The sequence below is a fragment of the Prionailurus viverrinus genome, chromosome A1, assembly GCF_022837055.1.
Source record: "Prionailurus viverrinus isolate Anna chromosome A1, UM_Priviv_1.0, whole genome shotgun sequence".
Lineage (NCBI taxonomy): Eukaryota > Metazoa > Chordata > Mammalia > Carnivora > Felidae > Prionailurus > Prionailurus viverrinus.
The window spans coordinates 237,098,193-237,112,493 of record NC_062561.1 but is presented as its reverse complement, the minus strand read 5'-3'; the positions used below and the strand labels follow the sequence as shown (position 1 = coordinate 237,112,493).

The 14,301-nt window shown below is 54.3% G+C and overlaps 1 protein-coding gene across 1 annotated transcript in view; it reads left to right on the top strand.

The window, feature by feature from the left end:
- The window catches only part of ADAMTS16 (ADAM metallopeptidase with thrombospondin type 1 motif 16), a 160,268-nt gene that overhangs the window by 135,945 nt on the left and 10,022 nt on the right, over positions 1-14,301 (top strand). Inside the window, exons 19-20 of the mRNA XM_047857701.1 lie at positions 13,312-13,513; positions 13,663-13,857. Coding sequence (XP_047713657.1) covers positions 13,312-13,513; positions 13,663-13,857 — 397 coding nt within the window. The remainder of the gene's footprint in view (positions 1-13,311; positions 13,514-13,662; positions 13,858-14,301) is intronic.

Sequence of the window (14,301 nt, the reverse complement as noted above, 5' to 3'; positions counted from 1 at the left end):
CTGGCTCCCCCCACATGCACCTGCATATTGGTGGCATGTATCTTAGCATTCTGCACTCCACTACTGTCCCGTCTCGGATGGGTGTCATCACTGTACCTGCCACGTGGATTTGCTGTGAGATTTAAGTAGTTAAAGTATATCAGTGATGCTAGCTATCCTTACTAGTATTAGAACTCAACATACCTGATTTGGGCATTGGATTCATCAGCCCAGATTGTCTGGCTGATTCCTCGGGACTTGGGACGTATACTGGTTTCTCTAGCACAGATGGACTTTGCAGACTGTCCAGTGTCGTTTCCTGCTACCCGGTGAGCCATGCGTGAGACATCTGCCTTCAGCCCTCCTCTGGGCTCAGATTTTCTGACACCTTCACTTGTTCTTCTGTTAGAGATCTTTTCCTTTAGTTCAAGGAACTGAATTCCCCACAGATTTCTCTCCCGTGTCTGTGAATGCGAATGCAGTTCTCTCGTGGCTGCTTGTTTGTGCATATGTAGACCTTATGTCATACGGGAAGGTAGAGAAAGACATCACAGGACTGCCTAAACTACCAGACCTGGTTTCTGTGCTCTGCATATGATATTTTGGGATAAATTATCAGAAATGCTACACTGGCTGGCTGCTGGTCCAGTTTAAGTCACTTAAACCAGCTGAGCTAGAAAATGAGGTCTTTAAATATGGGGCTTCTCTCTGCCCTGACTCATTGGAAGAATAGTGAGCATATGTGAATCCATTTAAATATACAGCAGAGGATTCTCTTATGTCTGTATGAATAATGTAAGTACCATTGGGTCATTAGGCCCCTTTTCAATGCAGGTTAATAAAATATACCAATTATAATACGGTAAATGTCATGAATGAAATACCGGTCAAGTAGAGTCCTGCTCACATCCTCTTTGTCTTCTAGAAGCAATGTTTTTAAGAGCAGTGGATAAATAGGACATTTACATGATTCATCTGATAAGTTATGCGAGGTAATGTCTGAAGCTTTCCGTTAGGATGTCGATTGCAACGGTATCTGACTAAATAGTTATTTAGTCAGCTAACTAGACTGACAGCTAGCAATATTATTTAAATAAATAATGTGCGGTAATTTTTCCGTGTTTGGTGTGTGTAAGATCTACCTGATGGGGACAGAATTCACCCAAGACTTAGTAAGAAAATAAGACTAATCTGCAAATGTCTCGAAGGAAAATGGATGCCACTGGCAAAGGTAGTTTCACAGGGATGGGAGCCATGAGGTTACATAAACATTGTGCCACACACTCTGTGCGTTCGTTTCCTGGATCCGATTAAGCTTAATGTGCCACAGTGAGAAATCCTTCCTGCGGAGAATGGAATCCTTCCAGCCTTGTCGGGAGAGAGATGATTCTGCCATCGAAAGTTAACCACTTTATTTTTGGCAGGCAGCTGGCCTTGTGGCATCTCATGGCCAGGAACCTCGTCCACGTCACGTGGTGCCTTCACACCTGGACCTCAGTGTGGAAGCTGTTTGACAGCTTCAGAGATAAAACTTGGAGATTCTTAGATCTATCGTTGTAAAAAAAAAATCCTGTCGTGCTGTCATTTTGTGGAAACTAGAGTGAGTATTTGTGTCCGCCCTCTTTTCTGTCCTTCACTATTGGATTCTTGCCTGGACCCCTCTGTGTAGGTTTATGGCTCCCGTTCCCATCATTCCATTGTCATTACTGCTTTCATGAATTAAACCAAAAAAAAAAAAAGGGCAGGGAAATGCGGTTACGAGTTTTGTTTAGATTTCACATGCTAATCACTCGGAAAGTGAGGAGGACAGCTGGTGGGCTCGACGTGGCCATGCAACCTGGACATGCTTCCTGTTCCTACTACCTGACGGCAAAGAATGTGGTGGAAACTCTGTATTGGATTTGACATTGACTTCGTGCCAGTCTGCTTCCTTGGTGTCTCGCCTAAAGCCCCCTGGACGTATGACAGCCCCTGGTAACCCTGGCGCACAAGCCCCCTGTCGCTGGCCCCAGCTGACCGACCCCGGGCCCAGACCCTCGCGGCGCCCCCACCGGCCGAGCGCATCAGCCCCGGGAACTTGGTGGCTGTGGTCCAGACCCGGTCTCTGGATGCGGCCACCTGGAAAGCATTCTTAGAAAATTGACTTGTGAGTCTGGAGAAGATCATTTCAAAGTCCTTGTCTAGGAGTGAACATCCCAGAAACCTTGAAGCAAACATGCCAGAAAAGCCTGAAACCGTATTTTTACACGCTTCTCATAAAAGGAAGAAAGACGCCACAGCAGGGAGAGTTCACCCTCTATAATAGAAGACTGACATTCTTTCCCTGGAAGACGAGGATCCAAAGAAAGTGAGTTGGAACACAGTTGTCGGTGAACATTCCATGATTTAAGCTCTCCTTTGCACCTCGAGACATGAATTAAACCACCTACGGGAAGGTCATTCTTTTTAAAAGAAAGAAAAATGGACATAAGTCAGTTGTTGGATACGTAAGTGCATGTGAGATCCGTCGATAGGCTTCCCCCACAGCACCACTAAATAGGCTCCTGAGAGGCAGGGAAAACTGTTTCAGATGTTCTAGGCCATCTGATGTCCTGACGGCCCAGGGGAAAACAGTTTGGAGAAAGCAGAGCCCTAAGTGTTTTGACGCTGATTCGATACCGAACCGTTGCGGATTTTTCAAAACAGGCCGCCATGTGCGTAATTGGCCCTAAGTAGAAGTCCGCCTCCTCCTGAAATAGTGAGCTCACTTCTGTGACCAGGAAATGAACGTGCGTAACAAAATTTGCAACTGTCCAATCAAGATATGCCGTGGCCCCAGAATTCCTAAATGCATGCACTAATTTGTTTTAGAGCTAAGCCACTTTGGATAACTGCCTCCCCTTAGATGTCAGAATAGGTAAGAACGCGGGCTCGCGGGGTTTTCTCCCTGGTCCTGCCGCTTCCTAGCTGTGTGACCTTGGCCGTCAAGAGCCTGAGCGGCTGCAGCAAAGCCTCTCCCATCCCTGGGCCTCCGTGTCCTCACGTGTAAAGTGAGGATTTGGCTGGGACGTTAACAGTCCGTGGGGCTAGATGGATTCACAGGGCGGCGTGCCGAGCAGGGGGCACCTTGGGACCTGAACCGTGAGTGAGGACCCAGGCCCCGGAGCTGGACTCACTGGTCCCAGGCGTGACCCACGCTGCTTGCGGGACCTTTCTGCGCGAACTTCGCGATGTAACGTGTGGGGCGTGTTGCTTTTGTTGCTGTTTTCTTGCCGACGTCTGCCTCCCACGACAGGGCGGCGTGCCCTGACCCTGCCGGCCATGTGCTCTGGCCGCAGCATAGGTAGACCTCGCCGAGGCATCACCTCGTGAAAGCATCCTGGCTTCCGTAGAAATAGCCGTTGCTTCCTCGTGTGTGCGATGTGCTCCCTCCTGGTGGTCACAAGTGCGTGTAACTGCCTGGGGCCGGGCACAGCGGTAAGTGAGGCTTTGCTGGGGTGCGGGCCCTTTTCTCTGGGTTGTCTCCGGCTGCTTTCTCACCGCCCTGGCACGCTTCCGTCGTGGCCACGGGGACCGCGTGGCCCACCAGCCGAAAACGTTTACTATCGGGCCCTTTGGCAAAGTGCTTGCCAACTCCCGGGCTAGGTAAAAATGCCTTCCTGGCAAAATGAGTGTCCCCATCACCCTTGTCCCTTTTCAGGGCAGAACCACGGTGTTCACATTATTGAGGCAACGTATTCCGGAAAGCCTGAAGCTGGCTGAAGTCCGCAGTCCCTCTGCCCTCAGCGTGGAGGAATCTTGCAGGGGGAATCTTGTAAGTTTGGACATACATCTCTGTTCTCAGCAATCTGGATGACGTGTTTCATCATCCTTTCTCAGGAAAACGGAGCATCCGCAGGGAAAGAAACGTTCTCTAACTAAACGAGTGAATTCGATTTGGGGTCAATAAACACACATGTTCCTACAGCTGGCTTTTGCCTAACTTGTGTGATGCCCCAGCCCGCTATCCAGATGTTTGCACGATGTGTGTGGCCTCACGGTCGCATTCTCTGAACAAAGTGGGGGAAGGACCACTTCCCTCTGGTGTGTCTCGGAAGCAGCTTACGAGGCCCCGAGATTCTCCTTACCTCCACGACTCGAGGAGCGTCAGCAGTGTCTCTCGGGACTTCAAGTATCCACATCCCTCTCTCTCTGAAAGACCGGGTTTGGGAAATGGACTAGCGGTGGCCTCTCTTGCCTCCAACCTTCCCTCAGAGATCCTGACGCCCACGGTCTTCCATCAAGGATCCCTGCTTTTGTTCTGTTCCCGGGAGAGACAAGGAACACCTGTCCAGGGCCATCTCCGATTTAGTTTAGTGTCATCGAGATAGCATCTGCTTTCCCTTCTTTAGATTATGAGTAAATTCATTCACTCGCCTTTCCTGGGGTGGGGGGTGGGCATTGTGTTCCACATTCCTTCAGCCCCCATCCCCCTTCTGTAGAATGTAGTTCAGAACTATCTCAATGAATTCTCCTAAGTGTGAATATCCTAAATTTGCATACTTTCAACATCCATGATCCCTTTAGCGCATTATTTTTGACCGTGTCAGAGAATCACTCAGAGGTACTACAAGATAAATGTGTGTGTCTTCAACAGATTGGACGAGGCCCCCCGCCACATTCATTGTAGGGGGCAATCTACTGATCAAAAGTCTACTGACTTCAACGTTAACCTCATCCAAAACCGACCTTCACAGAATCCTCTAGCATAGTGCTCGGCCAAATATCCGGGTTGCACGGCCCAGCCAAGTGGCACAGAAGATGAACCAGCACCGACCTGGATTCAGCCAGATGTCCAGGAGACAGCAGCTTTGCTGGAGAATCAGCAATAGATTTGGTGGGACGTGGACGGGGCCAGAGGAAGGAAACCGAAGGGTTCCACTCCCTGAAATGTGCCCTCGGGACAGCAGGGGCAGAGGTAGGGGCTGCTGCTCTTGGCTCCCGTCTCCTGTCACATGGATATGCTCTGTGAGCAGGGCTTCGTAGGGGCGAGGAGCTCCCCCAGCAAGATTCAGGGCTTCTCACCAGATAGAAGAGAGGTTTGCATTCGACCCACTGAAGGAAAAAGTGGAGTCAGGGAAAAATCGCTTAAAAACACGCACACACACTGAAGCTTCATTTTCACTTAAAACCCGTAAGTGTGCATCCGCATTCTCATTCTTATGGCCAAAAGCTCACTGGGAGGAGGGCCTGCTTGTTAAAGATCCGAACGGATTATTTGCGATCAAACGCCCATTACTTACGGTGCCTTGTTCGAGGGTTCTTTTCTTTCTTTTTTTTTTTTTTAAGAGAAAGTTGGAACTTGTCCCCTCGTGTGAATGCACAATCATTTTACATTTGTAATTTTTCTCCATGTTTTAGTTTGTCCTCAGCCTCGCCCTAAGCGGACAGCAGTTCTGCTTAATGACTGGTCTGCACTGAGTCATTCCGGAGATTCGCCTTTGTTTTCATAGAAACGGGCTTCTCGGTTTTCGTGCTCGCGTCTCATCGAGCTACACCAAATTTAATTACGTTCCGTAATTCCAATACCAAGTTCAGCTGGCAGAGGCCGACCCGAGGGTGGGCTCGGCTGCGTCCCGTGTGCTCCCATGTCGCCGGGTGGTGGCGGAGGGATGCTGACCATCCCGGGCGGCCCGCTCACCCGGCACTCAGCGTGGTGTGGGCGGTGGCTGGGGTGTTTCTCCAAGAGAGTGGAAAGACCTGATGAGTCTGGCGGGCCAGTTCAGAGTAAGTGGAGAAGAGAGCTGTCATGAGGCTGGCAGTGAACCAGTGGCAGGGAGGAGCCCGTTGCGGGCAGTGTGTCTGGCGTCCAGAGAAAGCAGACTCGCCAGGAGTGTGTGCGCGACTGCTTTGTCCTCCTGAGGGCGGAACTGAGCCGTCTCAGGTAGGAGGTTATACCGGCCCCGCCCGGCCGAGAGCCAGCCGTCTGCTTGGGGGGCAGGTGCACAGGAGAGATCTTTGTAAGCCGTGTGGTGTCTCCCGTCACGAACACATCCCTCACCACAGCCTGCCACGGCCGAGTATAAAATGTACGTCTGCAAGACTTTGCACCGTGGAGCGATGCTTGGACAGGGTTGTGTCCACATTTCTCCAGAGGGGTTGTTTGGGAAGGTTGGAAAAGTATCAGTTCTGGGCATGGTTACCTTCCCTTGTCAGAGATCTTTATTTCAAGGTTGGAAGCGTCCACGTACAAGCAAGCAGGTCTGGTGCTGCCCAGCTCCTCGGCTGCTTGGGTTCCGGGATGGTCCTCCTGGGAAGGAGCCTAAGCCTAGGCGACTTTGCACTCCCATCACCCAGCTGCCGGGTCTGGGGCCAGGACCCGGCTCCAGGGCCCGGTCTTAACAACCAGGAGCGCTACACAGAGCCGGGGCGCCGGTCCACAGGGGAACCTGGGTGGGCTCTCCTAACTCGTCAGCGATCGGGAATGGAGGTACCTGCCTTCCTCCAGAAGAATCTGTTCACCAGGCTTCTCAGCCCCGGGTTTTATCCGCCTGTCCTAATTCTCTTAATAGTTCAAAAATAACATCAGTTCGACACTAATGCAGGGGAAGGAGGGCAGTTACGAACGGCAGGGGCAGGTGCCCTGAACCCTTCCAAAGAGCGGGGGCTGCTTGCCTGCCTTCGAGTCCGTGTTTCTGGCGCTGCTCGCCATCCAGGCCACCAGGCCGGGGGAGGGAGGGATTTGTAAAAGTCCACACTCCCGACGCCCACCCCTGAGGTCTGGCTCCTGTGAAGGGAGGAGAGACCAGGAACGCAGCGGTGTTGGAGAACCCCGCCAGCCAGCTGCAGTTTGGGAACCGGTGCCTTCGCACAGGCTGGGCCACAGGCAGAGGCCAAGGTCCCGTCGGCCCCTCTGCACGCTCCCCGGGCATGAGAATTGGGGCTGGTGAACCCGGCTGAGTGGAGGGCGGACCTCCCACGCCCGCAGCGCCCAGCTCCGGGTGCAGCCTGGCGGGGATTGCCGGCTTGTCGGCTCTGTGTAGTCACCACCCAGATTTGCTCACTCTTCGCACAAGTGTGTGTCATGTAGGCAGCTGGCTCGGCGGCCGGGTGCCGAACGGGTGTGGACAGCAGCGGGAGGGAGGTGCCCCACGGAAAGGGCGTTCGTCCTCCAAGCAGAGAGCAGCCCTGGCGTCCCACCCATCCCTGTCGCCTTTGCAACCACGTGAGCGGCTGTCCTCGCTTCCCGGGACTCAGTTTCCCCCTATGTAAGGCAGGCTGGTGAAGTCAGTCCTTCCCAGCTCTGACGCTCAGCCTCTTGTTCCCGGTTTTCCGTGCGGGAGTGGCGGCACAGGGGACCAGCACGTCGTCGTCACACAGACTCTAACGATCGCCCTGTGACTTTTCATGAGTTTCGCATTTGAGTTAACAGCACACAGACCCTCTCCGTGGTGCGCAGAGAGAGCACCTTCAGGGGAAGGATTTTTGCTGGCGCAGAATTAGAAAGGGGGGGGGGGGAGGGCGGGCTCAGTTTCTCCAGCCTGTGTGTGCCTCAGATTCCACGGTCCCTGATTTTCCCACGTACACGGGAGCTCCACAGATCCTCCTAATTCTTCTTTAGACAACACCCGATGGCAGGATGGCGAGACAGAAAAATCTGGCACAGATAGCATGTCGGCCCCCGAATAATAAAAACTCACATACCCTTGGCTTCTCACAGTCCATAAAATTAACGCCCCTTCTGGAGTGAGCCTTTCATGTCCTTCAGCTTGGCCCTGTGGGGCTGGGCGAAGACACCGTGAGTGCGGTTAGGGGTGAACACAGTTCCCTGCCAATGTCTGGCTCGTCGTAAATCTCTCCATCGGGGACACAGGTCGGACAGAGCGGTTTGACTTCTGAGGCTGAACAAAACAAAGTAGCCTCCCGGTCACACGCCGCCCAGTGCCCGTGGCCAGGGCCTGTCCAGGCCTCCTGGCTTCTGAAGTCTGGCCCCTGACCTTGCCAACGGGTGTCCGTGAAGGGTCTGCAGTTCTGCGGTGGCATGGGGGGGGGGGGCAACCCCCGGCACCACCTCTTGAAGGACGCGTGCGGGACGTCCAGGCAAAAAGACCGTGGCGGAGGGTGCGGACGGCCGGGCGTCTTGCCGCCATTTCTGATGTGCCTGAGCCTCAAGTCTGGAAGCATCCGGGGACTGAGGGCAGCGCCCCGGAAGCCCGAGCGCGAGTTCGGCACAATCTGTTTGTTGGGCGATTCTGGCTACCTGGGCACCGTTCGCTTTCACACCTGGGCACCAAGGTCATGGGCTCCTTCAGAGCCGGGCTCCTGGTTCTCAGCGCGCCTGGAGAGTGGCTGGCGCCATCGGGTTCTGGTGAATCGTTCCCGACACAGGCCGGTGGTGAATTCCCAGAGCAGCAGACGGGGCAAGGGTGCCCAGGGCCTGAGGTATCCTGCCAGGTGGCCTCAGGGGTCATTTCTCCCTGGCCTCCACCCCTGTGCCTTCAGCACACAGCTGGCCCGTGCTCCTTAAGTGAACTCGTGACTGATTTTTCTTTTCCTATGAGAAAGACAGATTCTTCCAGCTGGCGTCTGTTTGTTGGTGGACGTGCATTGTTACCTTGAAAACGTTCCGTTTAGGGGGCGCCTGGGTGGCTCCGTCGGTGAAGCGTCCAACCCCTGATTTCAGCTCAAGTCGTGATCTCACGGTTTGGGACTTCAAACCCTGAGTCGGGCTCTGCACGGACACCTCGGAACGTGCTTGGGAGTCTCTGTCTCCCTCTCTCTCTGCCCCTCCCCAGCTCGCTCGTGCTCTCTTGATCCGTCTCTCAAAATCAATAAAGGACAGCCCGCTGGGGCGTGGCGGGTACCCGGTGGGACCGAGCGGAGCGGCGGCCCCGTGGTTAAAGCTGCATTTCAGTGGCGTCCTTCCCCGGGCCCGGCACTCACCCCGGGACCGAATGCAGCCGTGGGTGCCTATTATTTATCACGCCTTCCCGCGGCTTCTGCCGGCCACTATCCCGAGCGTTTACGTTTTCGAAAGATGCTCCCTAGAAGGTCCAGACTTCTCCCTGAAAATGGAACAACGGGCAGGTGCTCAGTCTTGAAATTTCATAGAGAATAAACAGGAAAAAGAAACGGAATCTCACTCCTGAAACGAAGCTAGCAGTTGTCTGCTGTCTGCGAGCCTTCCTGATGCGAAGTCGGTGACAGCCCCGGGGTGGCCCTGGCTGGGGCCCGGCCGTGAACAGTGGGCCCTGTGGTCCCTGTTGCCGCGGCCTCCGAGTCCCAGGGGCCGTTAAGACCCCGTGGCCTCCCGGGAGCTGCCTCAAATACCGTTGCTGGGAATTTGCATTTCCAAAGGAAAGATTAAATTACCGAAACCAAAATGTCGTGATTATTTTTTTAATGGAGACAAGAAAGTCATGTTATTCTGAAACGGGTCATGGCTGTTGATAGTTAGGGGGGGCCGACCGTTGAACAGATGGTTCCAGGGGTCCCGGACTGAACTGCTGAGCAGGAGCTGTAAATTGTATCACTTCCTCCAGCGGCAGTGGGAGCCGGGAAGGTGTGCCCTGCCGGGGAGCCCTCGGCGGGGAGGTACCGTGGCGGCTGGGCACCGGCGTCCTCCGGGTCCTGCCTGGGAAGGCCGGCTGATTCGGGGAATACCGGCTACCTGCTTTGTTCTGGGTGGCGGACTTGGGAAGAACAGAACGAAGCCGGCCGGGCACGGCCACTGGTTAGCGACCAGGCATACCTTCGCCTCTGCTCGCGGAACCTGCAGACAGCACAGAAGCTTGCGTGGATTCTGACTCTTTCATGAGCTGAAATCAAGGCACCTCCCCAGAGCTCTGCCTGTGAAACAAAACAGGCACCTGACGTTTCCAGATGCTGCGTGAGTTGATCTTTGTTCGGGAGGATTTCTTAATGACGTGTAGTGAAGAGAAGGGCAGAGGATGGATGAACCCAGTTGGAACGACTTAAGATGGCGGGGACAGAAGACTTAACGAGCTGGTGTGAAAAGCCTGAGAGCGGCCAAGACATCTTGGCGGCCCCAGTGTGGATACACCAATTACAATTCATAAGGCCTGCAGGGTTGGGAGAGCGCACGGAGGAGGTGGGGGGAGGCGACGGAGAAGCAGCTGGAGGCTCCCAATGCAAACCCATCACGGCCATGGGGCTGGAAATGGAATTTTCACAACGAGGATGCTGAGCTTACGTGGCTTAACATGAAATGAAACACAGTTATCTCGTTGACACTGAAGAATGAAAACATTCCCACAGTTGATACAGAACAATTCTCACAGACCCAGCCGTTTCTTTTTGGGTGACTCCAACTTTGCATTGATTTTCTTAGCAACACAGTAGAAGACGCTGAGGAGGAACACTTGGTATAAAATAGTTCAGGCCTTCTCCAGGCGAAGGTAGGTAAAACCTGGATAGTACGAGCCGGCCACAGGCGCCCGCCCCGGGGTGGGACCCCTTCCGCGTCCCATCAGCCTAACGCCTAATCCGTCCTGACAACTTTCCCAAGAGTCCGGGCATTGGCTCGACGAGTGTTTGGGTCATGGCCCCTCTGAGAGCGTGAGGAAAAGTCCTGGTCGTTCTGCTCAGACGTGTTGACAGGCACGGCGCCCCAGAACTGGTAAGGCTTCTTGGTGCCCATGGGCGTCCTGGAGCAGGGAGCCTTTGTTACCTTCCTTAGATGGGCCTGCACCTCGGTCCACAGAGTGAAACATGAGAGACTGAAAATACGCCCACGGAGGCTTTGCAGTGTAAGCAAAATGCTTGTTTTGGACATTGGTATTTTAAAACGCCGAATTTAAAAGTTGCATATGGGGCGCCTGGGTCGCTCGGTCGGTTAAGCGTCCAACTTTGGCTCAAGTCATGATCTCACGGTTCATGGGTTCAAGCCCCGTGACGGGCTCTGTGCTGACAGCTGAGAGCCTGGATGCTGCTTCGGATCCTGTGTTTTCCTCTCTCTCTCTCTGCCCCTCCCCTGCACGCTCTCTGTTTGTCTCTCTCAAAAATAAATAAACATCAAAAAAAAATTTTTTGAGTTGCATATATTGCCTGCCCTTACCTATGCTTTAAAAAAATGGGGGCGCCTGGGTGGCTCAGTCTGTTAAGCATCTGACTTCAACTCAGGTCATGATCTCATGGTTCATAGGTTCAAGCCCTGCATCAGGCTCTGCGTTCACAGCTCGGACCCTGGAGCCTGCTTCAGATTCTGTGTCTCCCCTCCCCTGCTTTCACTCCTTCTCTGAAAATAAATAAACCAAAAACATAGAATTGTTTAAATGTACGCCATACTCGGAGAGAGAGGGAGCGACCCTGAAGAAATGAGTGTGAGGGATAATCCCAGGGGTGCCCTCTGGACAGTCCCTATCTTCCACGCTGTGTGTCTGTCTGCATCAGCTGGGTCCCCGGCTGGAGTCCTCACAGAGCCTCTCGCATTGATACGGGGTGTTTCTGAGAGGCGTCTCACGAGCTCTCCCCCAAGCGTTCTTGGCTTCTGCTGGACTCACGTGTGACTGTCGGGGTACAGTCTGTGGGAGGAGGCTCATAGAGCCAATGTGGAGCCCGCTGGGCCTCAGAGTTACCTGCAGAATTTCCAAGTTTTGCCTGAACACCCTGAACGGAAGAAACTAGGAGTGAGAGTCGTCGTGTCCTCTCAGAGGCCAGATGGCTGCCTTCTCGCCGCACGAACCCGTGTCTCTGAGCCGCATTTCCTCTCCTGCCCCTCCTGCCTCAGATGACCCCCCACCCGGAGCATGCATCTTAGGCCCTCCTGCAGATGGGCTGGTTCAAAGCCAGTGGGTGGCTTCGTAGACATTCGCGAGATTATCTGAGACCCAATAGCGGCGCCCCGGCTGAGCCTGGACCTGAAGCCATCCCCCCTCCGTCACCCGCCGACATACACATCAACAAGAAATACTTCTAGAATCAGAAAAGAAAAAAAACAACTTGCTTTCAGGGAGAACATTCTCGACAGCGTCTATCAAATTGAAAGAAAGATGACCAGGCCTTATGGGCCTCCTACTGGGAAGTTCTCACATCTGAAGTCTTCTCACAAAAAATGCATACATAAATAAATAGAACCTAAGTCCAATGAAGCCTTTGGATCCAGCTGCTAAGTTACAGGAAGTACAGAGGACGGAAGAACATGTTAAGTGAAACCACAGAGATGTAATTTGGGGACTCCTGCGATCATCAGAAGCCACTGTGGAGACTCAGCAAGGCGAGCGGTATCGTGTCTAAAACCAATCAATCCAATAGAAAAATACATTAAGAAAGAACCGATAGACTAAAAGAGAAGAAAGACATACCAGCCAGTTGCAAAGTGCCGACCGACTCTGTCTGGATTCCACCAAGCAGATTAACAAGTTAGGACATTTATGACACGGTTGGCAAGGAAACACTGAATATTTAATGATAGTAAAGGATCACGTTAATGTTTTAGGTGCCACGAAGGTATTATGGTTATGTTTTCAAAACCAAACAGGGGCGCCTGGGTGGCTCAGTCGGTTAAGCGTCCGACTTTGGCTCAGGTCATGATCTCATGGCTCGTGAGTTCGAGCCCCGCATCGGGCTCTGTGCTGGCAGCTCAGAGCCTGGAGCCTGCTTCGAATTCTGTGTCTCCCTCTCTCTCTGCTTCTCCCCGGCTCGTGCTCTGTCTCTCTCTCCTTCAAAAATAAATAAAAACATTTTAAAAAGTTAAAAAAATAAATAAAAACCAAAGAATCCTCGGGGTGCCTGGGTCGCTCAGTCGGTTGGGCCTCCGACTCTCTTGATTTCAGCTCAGGTCATGCTCCCACGGTTTGTGAGTTCAAGCTCCGCATTGAGCTCTGCACTGAGTGTGAAACCTGCTTGGGATTCTGTCTCTCCCTCCCTCTCTCCCCTATCCCACTTGTGCTCTCTCTCTCTGTCTCTCTCTGTCTCTCTCTCTATATCGAAATAAAGTTAAAAAAAATTAGAAGCAACAACAAAGAGTCTGCATCTTGCAGAGATGCAATTGAAATCCACATGCATCCAGAATTTTCGTCAACGTGCTGCAGGGTTTGGAGGTGTAAGTTGATGATCGTTGAAGGCGGGTGGATGGGGACACAGAGGGCCTTCCTTTTGCACGTGCGTGAAGTGTCCCCCTAAAAGCCAGCTAGAGGGGAGGAGAGAGCACTGTGCCGGTGAACTGAAAGCAGGGGAGGAGAGAAACACAGGCAGGAGGGCTAATCGGGAAGGTGAGAGGCAGCAGGGACCGGAGAGGCTGCCGAGCTGCCGACTGGAAACAACGGTGTGCCTGTGGGCCGTGGGTGGGATTGGCGCGGCCGTGTCTCCCGCACGGGCGGCGCCCCTCACCGAGGTGCCGTTGTCCCCTCCCAGCTGGTCCGTGGGGAACTGGAGCACGTGCAGCCAGCCTTGCGGTGGGGGCACCCAGAGCCGCCTCGTCCAGTGCACGCGACGGGCACGCTTCGCGTCCGAGCGGGTGGCGGCCAGCCTGTGTCCGCAGCCCATGCCGTCCAGCAGACGGGCCTGCCAGCCTCGGAGCTGCCCGCCCGCTTGGAGCGCGGGGCCCTGGGCGGAGGTAACTGGGGCCGGGCTGGTGTGGGGGGCGGCAGCTGGGTCCCTGCCTGCCGATCTCAGAGCTGGGTTGGACCTTGCAGGGGGGGCGGGGGGGTTCAGGGTGGGTCCGACGGACGCCTCGCTGGGACTCGGCCCCTTTTCTTCCCACAGTGCTCCCGGACCTGCGGGAAGGGGTGGAGGAAGAGGTCCGTGGCCTGTAAGAGCACCAGCCCCGTGGCCAGGCCGCAGCTGCTGCCGGACGCGGTCTGCAGCTCCGAGCCGAAGCCTAGGACTCACGAAGTCTGTCTGCTTAAGCGCTGCCACAAGCAGATGGAGCTGCAGTGGCTGGTGTCCGCCTGGTCCCAGGTGGGTGCTCCTGGAGCCGGTGCATTCGGCACCGGGTCGGCCAGCTGCCCCCTCCCCTGCTCTCACTGCTTCCCGCTCCTCTTCCTCCGAGTCTGGGTTCTCCAGCTCAGGCCACCCTTTTGGGCTCCGGTCTCCCCTCCTTGGCATGTTGGGGACTTTCTGATCACGTCCTTCGAACCGCTCGCCCAGCGGCATCCACGGGGCCGTCACCCACCCCGTCTCGAGGCCAGGACGGGTTGGGGACGCTCATCACGCTGACGGGGTCCTGGGGACCCACCGAGCCCCAGGGCAGCCGTAGCCATTCCTGGGGCCGTGTCCCTGTAGTGCAGAGCGGGAAGAAGGCGGACTGGCCTGGGAAGAGACGAGGACCGTTTCCTGAGCCGTTTCCGTGAGCAGTTGCCGCACTTGGGGAAGAAACTGCTCATGTTGGTTTTGCAGGAATTG